General features: G+C 60.6%; 1 protein-coding gene across 1 annotated transcript in view; it reads left to right on the forward strand.

Moving 5' to 3' along the window:
• The first annotated feature begins 516 nt into the window (after nt 1–516).
• The window catches only part of LOC117639693, a 39,643-nt gene continuing 22,188 nt past the window's right edge, over nt 517–17,971 (forward strand). Inside the window, exon 1 of the mRNA XM_034375568.1 lies at nt 517–805. Within this exon, the coding sequence (XP_034231459.1) occupies nt 517–805 (289 nt within the window). The remainder of the gene's footprint in view (nt 806–17,971) is intronic.

Raw genomic sequence — 17,971 nt, forward strand, 5'->3', positions numbered from 1 at the left:
TGCCGGGCCCTCGCTAAATACGCATGCTAACCACGCGTACCAACTGCCGACGAAAATCGTCCATAAACCATTAGTGCCGACACTCTAACCCCGACCAACCCGCGGTGGCAGTCGGCAGGGCAGGCGAGGCAGGCCGGCAGCCACCCCACCCCCACCTTCCCCTCCGCCGCGGCCTGCCCCCTCCACCGGCTCGGCTCGGCTCGGCGTTGCTGGCGCTGGCTGCGGCTTTGGCTGCAGCGGGCCGGCCTGGGCTCGGCGCAGTCCGCCCCAGTCACTCCTTCCTTTGCCGCGCGCCGGCAAGCCCAGCAAGCCTCCCGGGACCGTGTCGCCGCGCCGCGCCGCGAGTGCCGTGCCGCCGTGCCGCGTCGCCTACAACTTACGCCGCCGTGCAGCCGTCGCCGTGCCGCGCTGCCCAGGGCGACCTGCCCACCGTGACGCGCCGCCGCAGCGCCGTGGTCGCGGCCGTGACGCGCCGACGCGCAGTGTCGTGACATGATGTGCTGAGCGAGCGCTGCCATGGCGCGCGTTCTGTGGCCGCTGCTGCTGCTGCCCCTGCTCGGGGGCGGGCTCGGGGGCGGGCGCGCCGCGGCCGCCAAGGGCTGGTCGTGCCGCCAGGACGACGTCACCTTCGAGCTCATCACGGGCTTCGTCTACTCCGCGCCCAAGGACGTGCTGGACACGCGCACCGGCACCCTCAAGCTGTCCGACTGCATCGCCGCCTGCCAGGACCAGGCCGGCTGCCAGAGCCTCAACTTCGAGACGGGCTTGTGCGTGCTCTTCTCGTCCAGCGCGGAGACGCACCCAGGTGAGGGGACGGCCTGCATTCGCCCGCCTTCTTCGGGGTCGTCGCGAAGGGCTCAGGGCTCCAAGGGTTGTGTTCAGCGAGGACCGCTTTACGGTGGGATGGAATCGCGAACCCAGTGCGCAGGCAGACTTGCCTGAAAGTGCGCGATTTGTGTACTCACTAGTGTGTGAACCAGACCTCTTGAATGTTCAAAATCTTTCTGGTTGACGACGAGCAGTTGAAACTTATTGAAACAAAAGTTAGAGCCGTGGAGGTAAAAACGGCGAGGACTACAGTGTCGATTGATTTTATCCCAAGGTCCTTCTTGTCGGGCGGGCTGCGGGGCCCACAAACTGTTCCGTTTGTCCCGGCGCAGCCGACCGCTGTGTACCGTTCGCGGGGGCGGAAGGATCAGTAGTCACTTTTATTGAGTGTTGTGTCTGCACACACGGGCCGGACCCTCCAGACACACACACTCCCCGCGGGGAGCACACACAGAAACACGTTACCCAAACACGGGGACGCGCGCGCCGCGCTCGCCGACGCGCCGAGAACACAGCGTCATGAATGGACGTGGTCCCCTCCCCTTTCTCTTGCATACACATGATCACACAAATGATCTCGTCACGCGCGCCGCCCGAGTGTCTGTCTGCCTGTCTGTGTGTGAGTGTCTGGAGTGTGTGCGAAGTGTATGAAGTGATGGCAAGCGGTAGTGGCCCGACACGTACTCACATTCATATTGGCGTTTCACGTTCACGTCCGCGCGCCGCACACACATTCACATTGGTCGGCCCGTTCATACGCCCCGCCGAGCACGTCCGCGACGCGTCCGTGCGAGCTCGTGTGTGTGTGTGTGTGTGTGTGAGCGTGCCGCTGTGTGCGTGCGCGCGCGGTTCGAGTGCCCGTTTAGCCGGAAGAGTAATTGAAGTAAAAAGTCGACTACGAAAAAAACCCTCAAGGATTTATGTGATTTGCGTCTTTAACAAAATGGGCGTTGATGGGACCAAATGCAGCGCAATCCACCCCTGATTTTTTTTCCAGTGACGGCGTTAATTTCCTAATTGGACCCGTATAAGTTAGTTTTTCTCGTGTGTGTCCCTACTCTGACGGCGCACTACGAGACGGGGCGCCCCGAATTCCGAAAAGGGGAGGGAGGGGGGAGGGACTCGTTAGCTGAGTCCCTTGTTCTCCCCGGACAGCGAGAGTCTGCGTGTGTGCACGAACACCGTGAACGAACGACGCGGACGACGCGAACGACGCGGACGCCGTGCAGCCCAAAATCCGTTCCGGCGCCCTTCCCTTTCCCTCCCGAAAAGGGCGGCTGACTCTGCGGTTCGCGTGAGCACGGTCGGGGAAGGACCCGAAGGACCCGAAGGGCTGAAGGGGCATGCCGCGGCACGGCATGGCCGAGTGTCTGTCTGTCTGTCTGTCTGTCTGTCTGTCTGTCTGTCTGTCTGTCTGTCTGTCTGTCTGTGTCTGTGTCTGTGTCTGTTGTGAGTCCGTGATGTGTGAAAAAAAAAACGTTGCTTTTGCTTAAAATACGAAAATCGGAAGAAAAGCCAAATTACTCAAAACAAAATTTTCTTACTTCGAGAAATTTTTTTCAGGGTGTGTTTGTGTGTCTGTGTGTCTCTCCGCGTGTGTCTGTGTGTGTGTGTCGGAGTGCGGTGCCCTACTGTCTCGGTGCTCCCCCTGACCTGATGGCACCTCCGGATTACATACCGCCTGGCTGGCGTGGCCTGCCACGGCCCGGCACGGCCCGGCCTGGCATGGCCCTGCACCAAATTGCTCACTTTCACATCCCTGTTTGCCGAGCCGAGCCCCGCCGAGTGCAAGACGAGTGCAAGCGCTCATGCCGCCAAGGGCTTCTAATTTGGGCGGTCTTGTGACGGCTGCCTGCCAGCGACCCGGCCGACGCCGACGTCTGAGGCGTCCGACTGACCGACCGACCGGCTCGTGTCGTTTCTGGGGGAACCAGTTATGCCGTCCTCGCAGGGGTGGTTTCGCCGCCGGGGTCGACCATTGAAAGAAAATGAAAAAAAAAAAAAAAACAGACGAAGGAGGGGGAAAAAATATTAACTTTGTTCAACTGATTTCTGGATCGTCGCCTGTTCTCCCAAAGAAACTAATTTAAATTGCTTTGCCAAAATTCAATTTCTGCAGATTTTTTTTTCTGACTGTTGAAATTTATTTCTGGGGGCGTTTCTCGAAATCAATGGGGCCGGTCCCACACTGAATATGATGCCTTTCTCTTTCTCATCTTAAAAACTCCTCATCGGCGGTAGAGCAGTGTGCTGTGTCCGGCAGGAGCAAGGGCACGCCGTGCCGTGCCTGCACTACAGCAAGGCCCTCTGCAGGAGCTGCCCCGCGTTTTCTGCACCACATTCAGTAGGCCAGCCAGCCAGCCAGGCAGGCGGCGGTAATTCGAGACAAGGAAACCGCGCTCGCGCGGCGGGCAACGGCACGGCACGGCACGGAGGAGCACCTTGCACCAGTGGGGGGCGGGGCAAAGGACAATTGGCCCCCCTTGGCCTCTAGATAGCCGCCTCAAAGATAGGCTAAAAGGCACACTTTTGCACTGTAAGTGGGCAAAATGCGCTCCTCCCCTTTCTCGGCCCGCTGACTGCGACTCCCCACGGCGTTTTCGTCGCCCTGTCTCTCTCGCACCCACGTGAGTGCGGGAGAGACGGAGGCTGTCGGCTCGGCCGTGTCAACGCCTCAGCCGGAGACCTGCACGCTGGGGCGAGGCTGAGGCCGGGCGGCTGGTCCGAGGGACCGGGTGGCCGCGGCGGGGTGGGGCCACTGAGGCCCACTAGGACTCACATGACCTGCTTGTGCCGCCATCAGATGCACTCCACATTTCCTGGCACCGCGCACCGCCGTCCCTGGGCAGCGCCTGGGCAGTGCCTGCAGGCGCTCCGGCGCTCTAATCTGGAGAGGCGATCCTCATCATAACGCATATTGAAAGGACTGACTGCAGTAGAGAGGCCCCCGCGGTCTCTCTCCGGCCGGAGACTCCAGCCGGAGAGCCTCGCCCTGCCCGGCCGGCGGCGGAAAGAAAATAAACATGAATGGATCATTATCGGGGCGGCCGGCCCGGTCCGGCACAACACACTGACCTAGCTCAACACTGCGAAAGAAGCGGAGGGGCGCCCGTCGCCCCACCTGGCCGCGCCGCCAGCCACTCGCTGCAGCGCTGTACGCTGTGGCACTCGCGGGGAAAGCAAATCATTAGCTGTTGATGTTTCGCAGTTTATACTGGCAATTACTCTGCTTTTGCTTTGGGCCGCGCGCGTGGCGAGACGCAGTGCCCTGCTTCCCGCCCCGCCCCGCCCCGCCCCGCCCCGCCCCGCCGCGGGCTATCGCCAAACGCACAGTACTCGCTCTTGCCTTTCCCGGCGTTGCCCGGCGTTGCAAACTGTCCGGCCGGCCGCATCCGCCGTGCCGTCATGCGCACTTTTCCCTGCCGCGGCCTTCGGGGCTTCGGGGCCGATTGGCAGATTGGCCGGTCACCTTGGCGACGAGGCCGACTCTGCCCCAGGGCCGACCTGGACACTGAATCCGAGAGTCGTCGCTCTGTCTCTCTCGCACCCACACGGGTCGCCCCATGAGTGCGAGAGAGACAGAGCAGTCCGCTGGAGCGCGAACCGCGACTCCTGGCGACCCGCAATCGGCCGCCCCATCGGGATGGGCGCTTGCCAGGTCTGGGTCCAGGTGACGAACTAGTCGCCCAGATGGAAACTTGCTCGGGTCGGCCCCACACGCCTGCCCGCTAGTTGCGTCCCGCAGGCCGTCGCTCTGTCTCTCTCGCGCTCGTGCCGCGCCCCGCAGGGGTGCGAGAGAGACAGAAGCGCCGTTGGGGATCACCCACCCGCTGTCAATACACTGTCGCGGTTGCCTTTTCTTGGTTCGCTCTCTGGGTCAGCCTTTGGGCCTTTTGGGCGTTCGGCGGTCGTTGCGTCTTCTTCGGCGTCCTCGTCTCCGTCTTCAACTGTTGTTGGCCGCTGTGCCGCTAGCCGGCTCGCCGCGCTGGCCGCACTGGCCGCCCGCGTGCACCTGTCGCTGGCCTGCGCCGCGCCATGGCCGCGCCCCGCCGGCCTGTCGGGGATATTGTCTCTCAGTCAGTGGTCTGGCGGTGCCTGCCTGCCTGTCTGCGGTGCCGGCAGACCGAGTCCAGAGTCGTCTTCGTCGCTCTGTCTCCCTCGCACCCACACGGCACGCCCCGCGAGTGCGAGGGAGACAGAGCGGCGGCTCTCTGCCGGCCGCGCCCACGGCCTCCTCGTGCTGCTGGCTGCGCTTGGTGCTCGGCGTGCCGATCGGCAAAAAGCTCCCTTTTCCGGGAAAGCGTCATCCCAGACAAAGGCGGCGGCAGAGGCGAGGCGAGGCGAGGCAAGGTGCGCTCCATCGAAATATTTTTACATAATAGTAGCAATAATGGCGAAGCGAGGCGTGGCGGGGCGGGGCTGGGCGGGGCGGGGCGGGGCGGGGCTGGGCGGGGCGGGGCGGGGCGAGGCAGGGCGGGGCGGTGGCGTTCGGTTCGATTGGGAAGAAACACGGTACCTGCGCGCGGGTAGTGCCCAGCATCCGCGTTTTAAAAAGTAGCTGTAAATTTGACCATAAACCTCTGGGAAGAATTCGTCTGGATCTTTCGCCATCCATGCAACAGGGTTTTTTTTAATTTTTAGAATTTTTAAAATTTGTAACTAAAAAAAATAGTGGCAGTTTTCATCATTTGGAACAACGTTAACCGAGGAGTTCCACGCGGAAACAAACGTGAAAAATGTGGGCGGCTGTGGCCCGAGGACGCTTCCTAATAATGGAAATGCAGCCACCACTGCACTGTAGCAGCAGGACCCTCCCGTGGGGACACGGCGCCCCACGGCACTGCACTTATCGTCCGCAATGCATCGCAACCAGAGGGCCGCCGAGCCAAGTGCTGCCCCCGGGGCAAAATAAATAAAAAGCCCGCATGCATTTATTCAATGGGGATAGCGTCACGGATGCATCGACTTGACTACCGCGAAGCGCCGGGCCGGGCCGGGCTCGGCGGCGTGCTGCCGCGCTGCTGCCGCTACCGTCGTCGCGCTCAGACAACTCCATCGCCGTCCTCGTCCTGGGCGACTCCCGGGCCGCGCCAAAACGACGCGACGGCGCACACTAGCCTCGCCTCGCCGCTACCGCGGGCCGCCAGCCCGACTACTTACGTCGTCTGCGGCCTGTCGTCGTTAAGGCGCGCCGTCCATCAAGTCCACGCACTCGGCGGCCACGGCCGCGCCTCGGCCGCGCCGCCGCCACGCCGCCACGCCCCGCGCAAACAGAAGCCACACGTCGTGGGCGCAGTGGGCCAGCGCCGTCTCTCTCGCTCCTCCACGCGCCGCCGCGCGAGTGCGAGAGAGACAGAACGACCGGTTAGCGCCTGCGAGGCAAGCAGCGGCAACGCTCCGCTGTGGAGCGGGTGGCCTATCCCAGTGTTGGCAGGCGCTCGCTTCGAAACGAGATTCAAAGTAGCTGAATGGGACTGGAACCGAAAGTGTGACCCCACCAATGGATTGCTCTCCGCACGAGGAATCCATTGGTGGGGTCACACGTTCGGTTCGAGTCCTGCTTAGCGACTCTGGAGCTCAAAACGCGTCTAACAGTTTTGGCCGCCTCCATCGCGGTCTTCTGGTCCACTGTGAGGCGCCCCGCGGCGGCCACAGTGAGCGAAACAGGCAGCAGCGGCAGTCATCTCGGGCGTGCTCGCCGGGGAATATGGATGCCCTTGTTGACCTAGGCCCCCGACGGGGCACGGCCGGCACACTGCCGCCGCTGTGGCTGTGGGTCGCGCACGTCCCATTTCGCTTTCAGCGCGGACCGCGCCGGACCGGCGAGGCTCGCGCCGCTGCCTGCCCGCTGGCCGCGGCGACGTGAGAGGAACATGACACAACACAAGCAGCGGGCCCGGCCTGCCCGGCCTGCCCGGCCTGCCCGGTCGGTCGGCACTAACGAGCTGTGGACGAGCCGAGCCGAGTCCTGCCGAGCCGAAGGCAGCGGAGCCGAGCCGGCCGGACAAGCCGACAACCGCTCGCGGCGGCGCGGCGCGGGTCCAGGTCCGGCAGCACGCCGCCGTCGGCGCGGCGCGGGACTCTAATCGATTTTTTTTGAAACGCGTGCCGCCGGCGCCTTTGTGGTAATCCGATGCCCAAACGACATAGTTTGGACACAAAAGCCCCGCCGGCCTTTCTCCTCACGACGCGGACGACAGCATGTACCGACGCGGCACACTGACGAACAGACAGACAGACAGACAGACAGACGGACGCGGCGGAGTCTTCCTTTTCCGGCGAGTCGCCGCACCGAAAGTGTTGGCCGGGCCGGCGGGGCGACGCGAATAGGAAGTGAGGAATTGAAGCTCACGACGACGGGACCCGCTGCGCGCTCGGCCTCGTTCCCGGCCTCGTGGTGCCCCTCGCCGTCATGGTCGCCGTCGTCGTCTACCTGGCCACATTGGGCCAGAAGACCGGCGCAGGCGGCCAAAACTCTAGACGCGTTTTGAGCTCCAGAGTCGCTGACCAGGACTCGATCCGAGCGTGTGACCCCACCAATGGATCCCTCGTTCGGAGAGCAATCCATTGGTGGGGTCACACGCTCGGTTCGAGCCCCATTTAGCGACTCTGGAGCTCAAAACGCGTTCGGGTTCGGGGTTTGGACCGCCTCCACCGGTCTTCTGGCCCACTGTGCCGCGGTCCACGTCGCCGACCGCCCCTCACTCCCTCCGATGCCGATTGAATGAGTCGTCAGGCGGCCCGCTGCCCCATAGGCTGCCGGCACACTGCACTTGTCCGGTCACTCTCGTCGCTCTGTCTCTGTCGCACTCACGGCGCGAGCGGGACAGAGCGACCGCCGCGCCTCACGCTGCATTATGGTCTCCGTCGGGTCAAGAGTTCGCAGTGCCGCAGCGCCGCATGCGGTAGTCGATTGAGGTAATCAGCGTGTATCAATGCGGTCATTACGCGCCGATCAGTTCAATCGGCAAGAAAAACAACAACAAGAAGAGGGCGCTGCGGAAATGTGTCGCGGTGTTGTCTTTGTTCCCGCGCGGCTTGAGACGCGGTCGCCCCGGTGGTCCCATTCGAACGCCTGGCGCGCTCGGCGAGCTTTTGCAGTGCCGCAGCCATGGCCGCAGCCGTAAAGACGAATGCCGGGCCGTTCCTTGCCTCTGTCACGACGCGAAGGTCAGGCGTGCCGCCACCCTCGCCTTCAATCCGCCCAGCAAAAAAAAAAACAAAACAAAAAAAAACGAAGCGCGGTCGCGAAGCGATGACAAACTTTCAATGATGTCGCCGCCGCCGTCGTCGTCGGTGGAAACTGATTTCTCCGGATGGCCGCTGGAAATGGACCAGGCTGTCGTTGACGTTCGACAGGAGGCGGCTGGACCGCCTGGCCGTTTCTCCAGGCAGACTCCAGGCAGGCTCCAGGCAGGCTCCAGGCAGACTCCAGGCAGGCTCCAGGCTGCTTGTTACCCGCGTGTCACCAAATGGGCCGGTCGACGCCTCGCCCCGACAAGGCTTCCGCGAGGCTCTGCAACAAGGACTGCTTCGCCTCCTCGCGGCATCGATCTTTTCCCGGTTTCTTTCCGCCGCGGCCCTTTGCGTCTGGACGTGCAGCTAGTTATTTCCGCGCCGATTTTGCACATTTCTTTGCCGCTGCAGGAAGGCTCCGCCGCCGCCGGTTCCACCGCTCCCTGACCGGCACGGCGGCCACGGCGGCCACGGCACGCCGCGCGCCGGGGACTTCGTACTTCGTGCGGCCCTGCGCCCGTCCCTCGGCAGGCTGGCCCTTTGAGGTTTATCTTTTTTCTCCTCCTCGTCCTTAAGGGACACCGCCCAGCCCTTCCAAGTGGGACTTACCGCCCGGAGTTAACAGAGACACGGGAGTCAGTCGGGGGAGATAGTTCAGCGCCAGTAAGCGATCGCGCCGGCCAGCCGGAGGACTCACAGAGGCTTTACAACAGGACTCGAAGGCTTCCAGAAACTTGCGGCGGCGAATTGAGGGTTCTGCGGAGAATGAGGTTAGGGCTGGCGTGTTGCCGTGTTCTTCACGCCCACTGCCCTTCCCCCCACCCCTCCCCCACACAGGACCAAAGGGAGCATGTCCTTGCCCTGTCATCAGGGCTGGCGTTCGACAGGACACGCCACCGCCGAGTCGGCCCGACACGGAAACAGTGATTCCGTGGCACGCGCGGCCAACGCACACCACTGAGAGTGTGGTTCGTCGCCTGCACAAGCTCACGTTCCTTTTGTTGGCTTTAAAATTATTTTCAACTCTTTTTTTCGTTTGCTACCGCTGCTGCCAGTGGACCGAGTGTCGATCGGAATGCTCCAAAGGGCTCAGAGGGCAGGCCGGCGAGGCGAGGCGGCGCGGCGGTACGGCACAGAAACAGGAACTTCTTTTAGGCCAGCAGGCTGTCTAGTTGAGTTGCCCTCCGTGAGGACGGCTGCAGGCGAGGCCGGCGAGGCCGGCGTGGGCCCTTTGGACCGCCCTGACCCGGCGGGACCTCTGGGCCCCGCAGCCCGGCGCCGCCGGCACCGCCGGCACCCCGGACTCTGGCCTGCAGTCATGCCTGCAGTGCGCCTCCACTGTAGGGAACCGCGCCGGGGCCAAGCCTGGCCAAGCCCAGCGTTGGTCAGCATGCTATCCGTGCCGTTAGCCGGCGTGAGCTGCAGCGAAGCCCTCACCGCGCTTACTCGGCCAGAAAAAAGGGCTTCTTTGAACGGCTGTAAAAAGGATACGGGGGCGGCGGCGGCGGGACTCGAACCACGGTCCGACATGCCTGTTGGAGCGCCTGCAGAATGCAGGGTAGGCCGTCCCGCCGCGCAGCCGTGCGCGTGGTTGCCTACCCTGTCAGGCGCTCTGTCTCCATCCTCTTCTTTCCTTCCTTCTCTCCTTTCTTCTTTCCTTTTCCTTTCTTCCTCCTTCCGGCCGCCGGGACCGCCAAAGTGATGAAGTGGGTTCCTCCTGCAGACCGTGACTCCTGCACGGTACAGCACGCTCACACAGAAGTCCCCGACGGAGCGGCAAAAGCGAGGCAGCGTCGCCAAGGAGGCGTCCTGGAAGTCCTGGAGGTCCTGGAGGTCCTGGAGGTCCTGGAGATCCTGGAGGTCCTGGAGGTCCCACTTCCCACTCCACTGTATGCACGGCACCGCGCCACCCTGCTCGCAGTCCTGATGAAAATCGACTAGGCTTCCGTCGTTTTAAACCTTTTTTTCGCGAGTGACCCTCTGCGTTGCACTGCGCCTGTCGGCCAGGTTCCCCCCCCCCCCCCGATTCCGAGAGTCGTTTTCGTCGCTCTGTCTCCCTCGCACCCATGCGTCGCCCCTCACGGGCCTCACGGTGCGAGAGAGACAGACGACTGCTGGAATCAGTCCGCGGGGCAAGGAATGCCGACCGCTGGCGAAGCTCGCCAAGCGGTGCATCTATCACACCCGCCACCGCTTTCCAAAGGCCGCGCAGATTGGCAGGCCTCGCTCTGTCTCTCTCGCACTGCCGCGGGCCGCATCAAGAGTGCGAGAGAGACAGAGCGAGCGGGCCGCTGCGTGCGCATCGCGGCGCATCCCGGCGCATGCGTGGGTGAGAGGTTGCACGGGCTGCACCGAGCTGCCTGTCTGCCTGTCTGCTGTCTGCGCGGCGGGGTTGCGGCACTGGGGCAGTGGGCTGACAGGCGCTGACCGGACGGACGGACGCTCTGACAGGGGTTCTGCTCACTCACTGGTAATGAGGTTCAGCCGTGCCGCCAGTCGTCCGCCAGTCGGCCAGCCAGGCTCGACCGGTGGTTGAAATCATCTCACCACAAGGCTACGCCACGGCCGCGCCACGGCCGCGCTACCGCTTTGCAAATCACTTAAACTACTTACAGTGAGCGAGCGGGCCCTGCAGCCCTGCAGCGGATCGTCTTCAATACGGCCATGACACTCAATGTGATCCCCCGCCGGTAGCGCGATTCGATTTATACGAGACCACCGAGAGGAGCAGCGGCGCGCCACGACAAGGAGATCCTGTTGTCCGATTCAGCCCGCTTGCAGCAAGGCTTGCGGCGTTCCGGCTCATCGGGCGTCGCCTCTCCGCGTCGCCGCCCGCATTCCCTTTACGACTTGCTTTCGCAGTGCAGCAGCGCATCGCGTTGTTTCGCCCGGCCGTCTTTTCGCACCGGAATCAACGCATTTCAATAAATAATGAGTGCAAAATTTCGTCTAAACTTTTTTTTTTTTTTACAATTTTTGTGTTTTAAAGCGTTTTTTTGTCCTGTAAATTTGTCATAACTTTTGCCATAAGATTTTTCAATTATTGTTATTGTTATTCTCTTCATTCTAAATCTCCGTGAACATTTCTCTGCTGCCTGTGGACGTTTTTACGACTGGCCGGACACAAAACTGTCACTTTTCGCTATGTGCCGACAGGGAGTCTACGACCACTATCAAAAACAACACCACCACCAAAAACAAAAACGTCCATGAAGATTCCCATTTTCCCCGCGGCGGTCGTAAAAAATCTGTTAACACTCGATCCGCATTTGCATTCCGCTGGTCGCTTGCTGCGGACTGAGATGTTTTCGTCGCTCTGTCTCTCTCGCACCTGCGCGGGCCGCCCCGTAAGTGCGAGAGAGACAGAGCGACTCTCGGAATCTGTGGCGCCAGGCGGCGACATCTGGCGGCGGCGCGCCGCACAGTGGGCCAGAAGACCAGTGGAGGCGGCCAAAACTCCAGACGCGTTTTGAGCTCCAGAGTCGCTAAACAGGACTCGAAGCGAACGTGTGACCCCACCAATGGATTCCTCGTTCGGAGAGCAATCCATTGGTGGGGTCGCACGTTCGGTGCGAGTCCCATTTAGCGACGCTGGAGCTCAAAACGCGTCCGGGATTTTGACCGCCTCCACCGGTCTTCTGGCCCACTGTGCGGCGCGCCACTGCCGCCGCTTTGGCGCCAAAACACGGCGCTGTAACGAGGCGAGATCCTTGGCTTTGCATGTAGCCGAGCGGAGCCAGGCCGCGCCGAGCCAGAGCGAGCCAGGCCACTGTAAGCCAGGCCCCTGACTGCTTGATTGAATATTTCCCCGGCAGCAGCTCGTTCATCTCCTGTCCGCCGAGGTGGGAGTCGCGGCGCTGCCGTGCCGTGCCGTGCCGCGCCACGGCCTGCACTTGTTGGGCTCGCTTTACCGCGGTTCACTTGCCCCAATTCCTCCGGATCGCCGCGTGTCTTTCGGCTTTCTCCCGCTGTCCTTGCGTCCTCGCGTCGCTTCCGCGGCCTGCTATGCAGTCGCCTGCCCTGCCGTGCCTTGCAGTGGCCTGGCTTACAGTGGCCTGGCCGGGCTATCGGAGGCATCGCAAGGGAAATCCTCCGCGGAAAGCAAAAGGGGTCCCTGATGAGGGCGCGGCCGCGCGACCCACGAAGGGGGCACCAGCCAACTTAGCGCTTGCAGGCTGTAAGTGCTTAGTCTTAAAAAAAAAAGCAAAAAATGTAAAAAAAAACTGAGAAACTTTTTAAAAAGCTGAGAAAAAGGCAGAAAAGATAAATTAACGCCAAGAACGGTAATAAACTAAAAGAGCTAAACAAAAGATTAAAAAAGCTTTAAAAAGATTTTTAAAAAGCTTATAAAAGCTTAAAGAACCCTTTTAAAAAGCTATACATATTTAAGAATACACTTCAGACTTATCTTTTCAGAGTTAAAAAAAAGGGAGAAAAAAATCGACGACTTTGGCCGATTTCCATAGCCAGCGCAGCGTTGATTGGCCCGACTTCCATTTTAATGACGCGTCGGTACGACACCCACTCCTGCGATGCTTTATAATCGGCCCCGAGTTTTACTCTCCTCCGGCCGGCAAGTCGGTGAACCCGAACCCCCCGCGGCGAGGCATTCTACCAGTCCCAATCACGCGCGCTTTCGGTGTACTGTGTACAGTGTGCCTCCCTCCCACCTTTGACCCAGTGCGTTTTTCATTAGCCACATGCACCTGACCCAGTCATCCCGAAACGCCGCTTCATCGCTGCGGGCGGGGCGGGGCGGGGCGGGGTGGCCCGAGGAAGGCGGTGCAGAGTTGCAGCACTGTAAAAAGCCGTTCGGCCTTGCGATAGTTAAACGCCACGGCGCGGTCTGGGCTCGGCTAACTGCTTGTAGTGTGCTTACTTACAGTGTGCTGGTCGTGTCCGAGGGAGACGCCTCCATAGTGAGCCGGGGCCTGGCTTTACTAGACGGAAGGGTGTCCAAGGGCAGTCCATAGGGTGTCCAAGGGCAGTCCATAGGGTGTCCAAGGGCAGTCCATAGGGTGTCCAAGGGAAGTCCAAGAGTGTCCGAGGGCAGTCCAAAGGGTGTCCGAGGGCAGTCCAAAGGCGCCCGAAGAGTGCCGAAGACCGTCCGAAGGTGGCCAAGGAGGCCAAGAAGGGTGCACGGACGGCTGAAGGGCAAACTACGGCCCGGGGAAGGGCCCGGGGAAACGGGAAGGCTAGCCGAAGGGCTCTGCGTGTTCGCTCTCTCGAGAATCAAAGAGGCTGAAGGGAAAAGGGGGGAGGGGGAAATCGAGGCTCATTCTCACCGAGTGCGCAAGTTGATCTATGCACGCGGTACGGGGATAGGATGTACGTACACACACACTGGCCCGCGCACACAGACACACTCACACACACGGCCGCAGGCTGCTCGCCGCAGCCGCAGCACAAAGCCGTTTAGTAAAGTGTGGTGGTACAATACGCGAGCATGCGACGGCAGTGAAGGCGCGCCCCGGCGCAGTCTCTCTCTCTCCCTCTCGCACTCCTCCGCCCGTCGTCCCGACCGGGCCGACGACAGAGAAGGAGAAGGAGGTCTTTATGCAGATAGGCGCGGATTGGGTGCGGGGTCCCCGCGGAGCGCCCCGCGGAGCGCGAGCAGCCGACGACGTGCCGCTCTCTGTACCGTAGCAGTGCAGTGCCCATGGCCGTGCCGTACGGTGTGGTGGAGCGGCGCGTTACAGTGCCCCAGCGCCGTGTCAGCGCCCCGCGGCGAGCGCCGTCGCCTCGGCCGTCGCCGGCACCGCCCCGGGTTCAAAGCCCACACGCGGCGGCTCAATTTATGTCGTCCAACGCGTCGTCCGCGCGGGTGATGCGCGTGACAACAACAATACCACAAAAAAAATTAGGAAAAATGAATGAAAAATTGAAAATGGATTCGAGTGCGTTTGGTGCAAGTCCCGTTGCTGGCTTGCCGCGCACCGATCGGACTGTTTACAGACACAGTTAGTTTCCGAAGGGACGGACTCTAAGTCAGTCGTGACTAAGGCGTGTGTAAGGCCGAGCGGCCCCTAACCGAAAGAAAAGGTGTTTGATTGGTACGTGCGTTAATGTGAGGAACGGTCAGGGGCGGGGCGGGGCGGGGCGGGGCGGGGCACTGGAATTAAAGGACTGTCCGTCCCGCCCCGCCCTGATCCGTCCTCATCACGCAAGTACAGCCTGCAGCACCTCGAGGAAGGGGAACCCGAAGGGAAACCCGACGGAACCCGAAGGAACCCGACGGAACCCCGGGCGAAAAGTACCCGAGGCTGTGGGCTACGGACCGCACGCGGATCACCGGAACGGACGGACTTCGACGGAAGAACGGTGGAGTGTAGGAGAGTGAAAAAAAAGCTAGAGTGTGTGTGATCAGAGTATCGATTTCTAAATTAAAAATGAAAAAAAAAATAACGAACCGAAAAAATACCCTTGAACGGATTGTCACAAAATTTCACATGTTGAGACCACGGAAATAATTAAGAAGTTGGTCGAGTCTTGTCCACACTTCACCCAGAAACTCCCCCTCACTTTCAGATTCAATTGCAGAAAAGTTGGGCAAAGTGGGGTCCATTGTTACGGTGCAAAAAAATAAAACACAGAGACAGAGAGAGGAAAAAAAATAAACAGGAAAGAAGTGAAGTAATTTAATAACGAGGCGTGGGAGTCTTGCCTTGCCGGTGTTTCGGCTTGATGCGCCGCCACTGTCATCCGTGCTTTTTATTTGCTCCCCCCCCCCCCTCTCCTTTCCACGTGGGCTGCTGCGGGCTGCCAATCCACCGCCGCCCTTTCTCCGTTTAATTTGAATTCCAATTTTTGGGAAAGTGAATCACGATTCCTGCAGGACATAAACGGTGCGAAGCAGCACGCCGTGCTGGCCGTGCCGTGCCTCGGCGTGGCGGGGCGTGGGGCACGCACACCACTGCCGCCCGCGCAGCGCTGCCGAAACAACCGGAATTTAACCTCTTTTCGCCCAATCTACGGCTTCGCTTTGTTCCAATTTTTTTGGTAAACAACTATTCATCTGGAAAAAATAAGTTTGGCCACGGTGTCTGGCCCGTGGCTTCCATCCAAGCTTGGTCGAGGCTTACCCACCAACTGCATTTTTCTGACTGTCGTTTAATGAATCTAAACGACCCTAATGCTCACTCGACGTGGAAATCACATCCCTTCGTAAAAATGAAAACCTGTTCGTTTGATTCGAATTTATTTTATACAAACATTATTACTGGGAGAGGGTCCCGCTCCCGACGTTCAGGGAGTGATTTATCAGTGGCTCGGCTGCTATGGGTCCGCCACACTGGTAGTGGCTTCTTCGATTGTGGCTGGTCGGCAACGAGCGGTGGGTCAGTAGCATCATTGCCCTCCCTCGCACACAGACGGACGGACAGACAGACAGACAGACAGACAGACAGGTGGGCGGACAGACGGACAGACAGACAGTGCTCTAGGTGCCTCGCGGTCCCATTCTGCCGTTTGCCTTTGAGCCTTTGATTCAGCACCTGTCTCCGCGATTCTCCCCGTTTCCTTATACGACCCGCACGCGGCACGGCACGCCACGGCACGCCACGCCACGCCACATGCGAGCACCGCGACTGAAAGGTCGAGAATTCTCACCAATAAGAGAAAGGTTTGGGCCGGGGCGCGCGGGGCGCTCACGGTGTGGGAGGGAGATAGCGGCGGGGCACGAATCGGACCAAGGAGTGACGCAGGAAGGGATCGGTGGTCGACATTTCGGCTCGCTCTGTGTGACTATGCAGCTTTCCTGGACAGTCCGTCTGTCCGTCTCTCTCTCTCTCTCTCTCTCTCTCTCTCCTCTCTCTCTCTCTCTCTCTCCTCCCCTTGCGGATCGCGCTCCTGCACCTGTCTCGCTCGCTGACGGACGTACTGCTTTCACTGTTGCCTTTTGCAGTGCAGGCGTCTTCTGGTTCACAAAATGGAATAAACGTGCCGCATGTGCTCTCTGCCTGCTCTATGCTGTCGTTGGTTCGACAATTGGCCATAAATTTTAGCAGTGATGTGGCGGCGCGGTGCAGGATGGATGGGGCTGTCGGAAAGTCGCGTGTGTCGCACCAGTCATCGGCCGCAAAAATGGCTGGAACCGTCCATAGGGCACGAGTATTGAGAGGAAAAATATCGCCTCTGATACCAAAAAGTATACAGCTCTGTAAAAAAAATAGAGCCTACGATGGATCTGCTTCATTAACTACGCAGGAAATTGAGTCATTAGACATCATCTGGTTTAGTGCTATGTCAATTTTTCAATGCTTCCATTTCCTCCTTCTTCTTTTTTAGAGCTCAGACGCTTGATTTTTGTGTGTGATGTTTCTTTTTCTTCCCCGCCCGGGACGTTCTGCTTCTTCGTGGGTCCTGCAGACTGATTCCGAGAGTCGTTTACGTCGCTCTGTCTTTCTCGCACCTACGGGACGCCCCATGAGTGCGAGAGAGACAGAGCGACGACTCTCGGAATCAGCCCTGTTCTTCTCCGTCTAGTTCGTCTTCGTCTCGGCCTTCCTGGCCGTAACGTGGATCGGATTTCCGTTGCGGTCCGCCCCGCGTTGCATTGGGGCGTCGGGCCGACGGGCCGACACGGAAACGCGTTCGGCAACACTTCGGTTTTCCCCTCTCGCTCACTCTCGCTGGCGGGGCCCGGCTCCCGGCGGCACCAGACAAGGACGCGAAAAAACAACACATTGCGGTTGGCGGCCCGGCCGCTCGCTGCGCGCCGCGCGCCCGTTGAGACCACGGTTATTGCAGTTCGCACGCCCCAAACGACAGTAGCAGCTTCCTCCACGAAATAACTAATTCTATTCTGACACAAACTACTGGCAGGCGCAGGCAGGCCGCGCCGGTTTCTTACCGGCCTGCGCAGTGCATTAGGCCAGGGGGGAAAGGGGGGGGGGCTTCCAGTGTGGAGGCACAAACTGTGTTCCTGGAAAGAAAATGTCCTTCCATAACGCAGAAATATCGTCCAATCTCACGGTGGGTTTATGTAGTGGGGTGGTGGGGGAGGCGGCGGCCCCGAAAACGGAATCATAATTCGGCCGATGACTGCCCTTTGCTCTTCCCGGTACGGACCAGCCAGGCCAGCCAGGCCGGCCCATATCGGTCATGGAGAGGGCCTGCTCGGCCTGCTGGAGGATGCCCGGCGTGCGGGCGGTCCTTCGCCAAAAGGCGCGACCCGACTGCACGGACTCGCTCGGCTAGCAATCGCTCCGTCTCTGTCTCTCCCACGCGCCCCTACGGGCCGACCCGCGAGTGCGAGAGAGACAGAGCGCCGAAACAAGCGTTGGGAATCCGTCTGCTGGCCGGCCAGTGAGGCGCGACGGTTGGCCCCCTAACCCTGACCGAGTCGAAGGCAGCAAAGGCCACCGTGGCCCACTGTGTCCCGCGGCCACGGCGGCGACCTCAGACTTGGCCGCCGTGGCCGCGGAGAGCGCGGAGGGTGCATTATTTACTTTGAGACGAAACGAAACCACGGCGCCGGTCGGGTCGTGAATCGTGTATGACATGACACGGGATGGCGCCGGGCTGGCTGAGAACGGTGCCGAAGACTACCGCCCGAAGTGCGCGGCAGGCTGGTGTCGAACCCCATCTCTCTCGCACAGTGGACCGTCCAACGTGAAGGTGAGAGAGAGACAGCGCGACCGAACTTCGGAGAACGCTCGCTACAAAGGTCGCTGCTCCAGATCCTCCACAGGTGCTCTATGGAAAGGAACAGGTGTGTCTCTCTCGCACTCGCGGGGCGTCCCGTAAGGGTGCGAGAGAGACGGAGCGACGGCTGGTGTGAGGTCCCGTGAAGCACCGCGTCCTTCCACTAGATGGAGTCGACAGTCCTCGGAATGCAAGCACCCCAATTGACGCGTCAACTATTAGCCTAATGTGTGTCTGCCTCGTGACGGGGCGAGTCCTTCAG

This window comes from Thrips palmi, unplaced genomic scaffold (genome assembly GCF_012932325.1).
Source record: "Thrips palmi isolate BJ-2018 unplaced genomic scaffold, TpBJ-2018v1 HiC_scaffold_11, whole genome shotgun sequence".
NCBI lineage: Eukaryota > Metazoa > Arthropoda > Insecta > Thysanoptera > Thripidae > Thrips > Thrips palmi.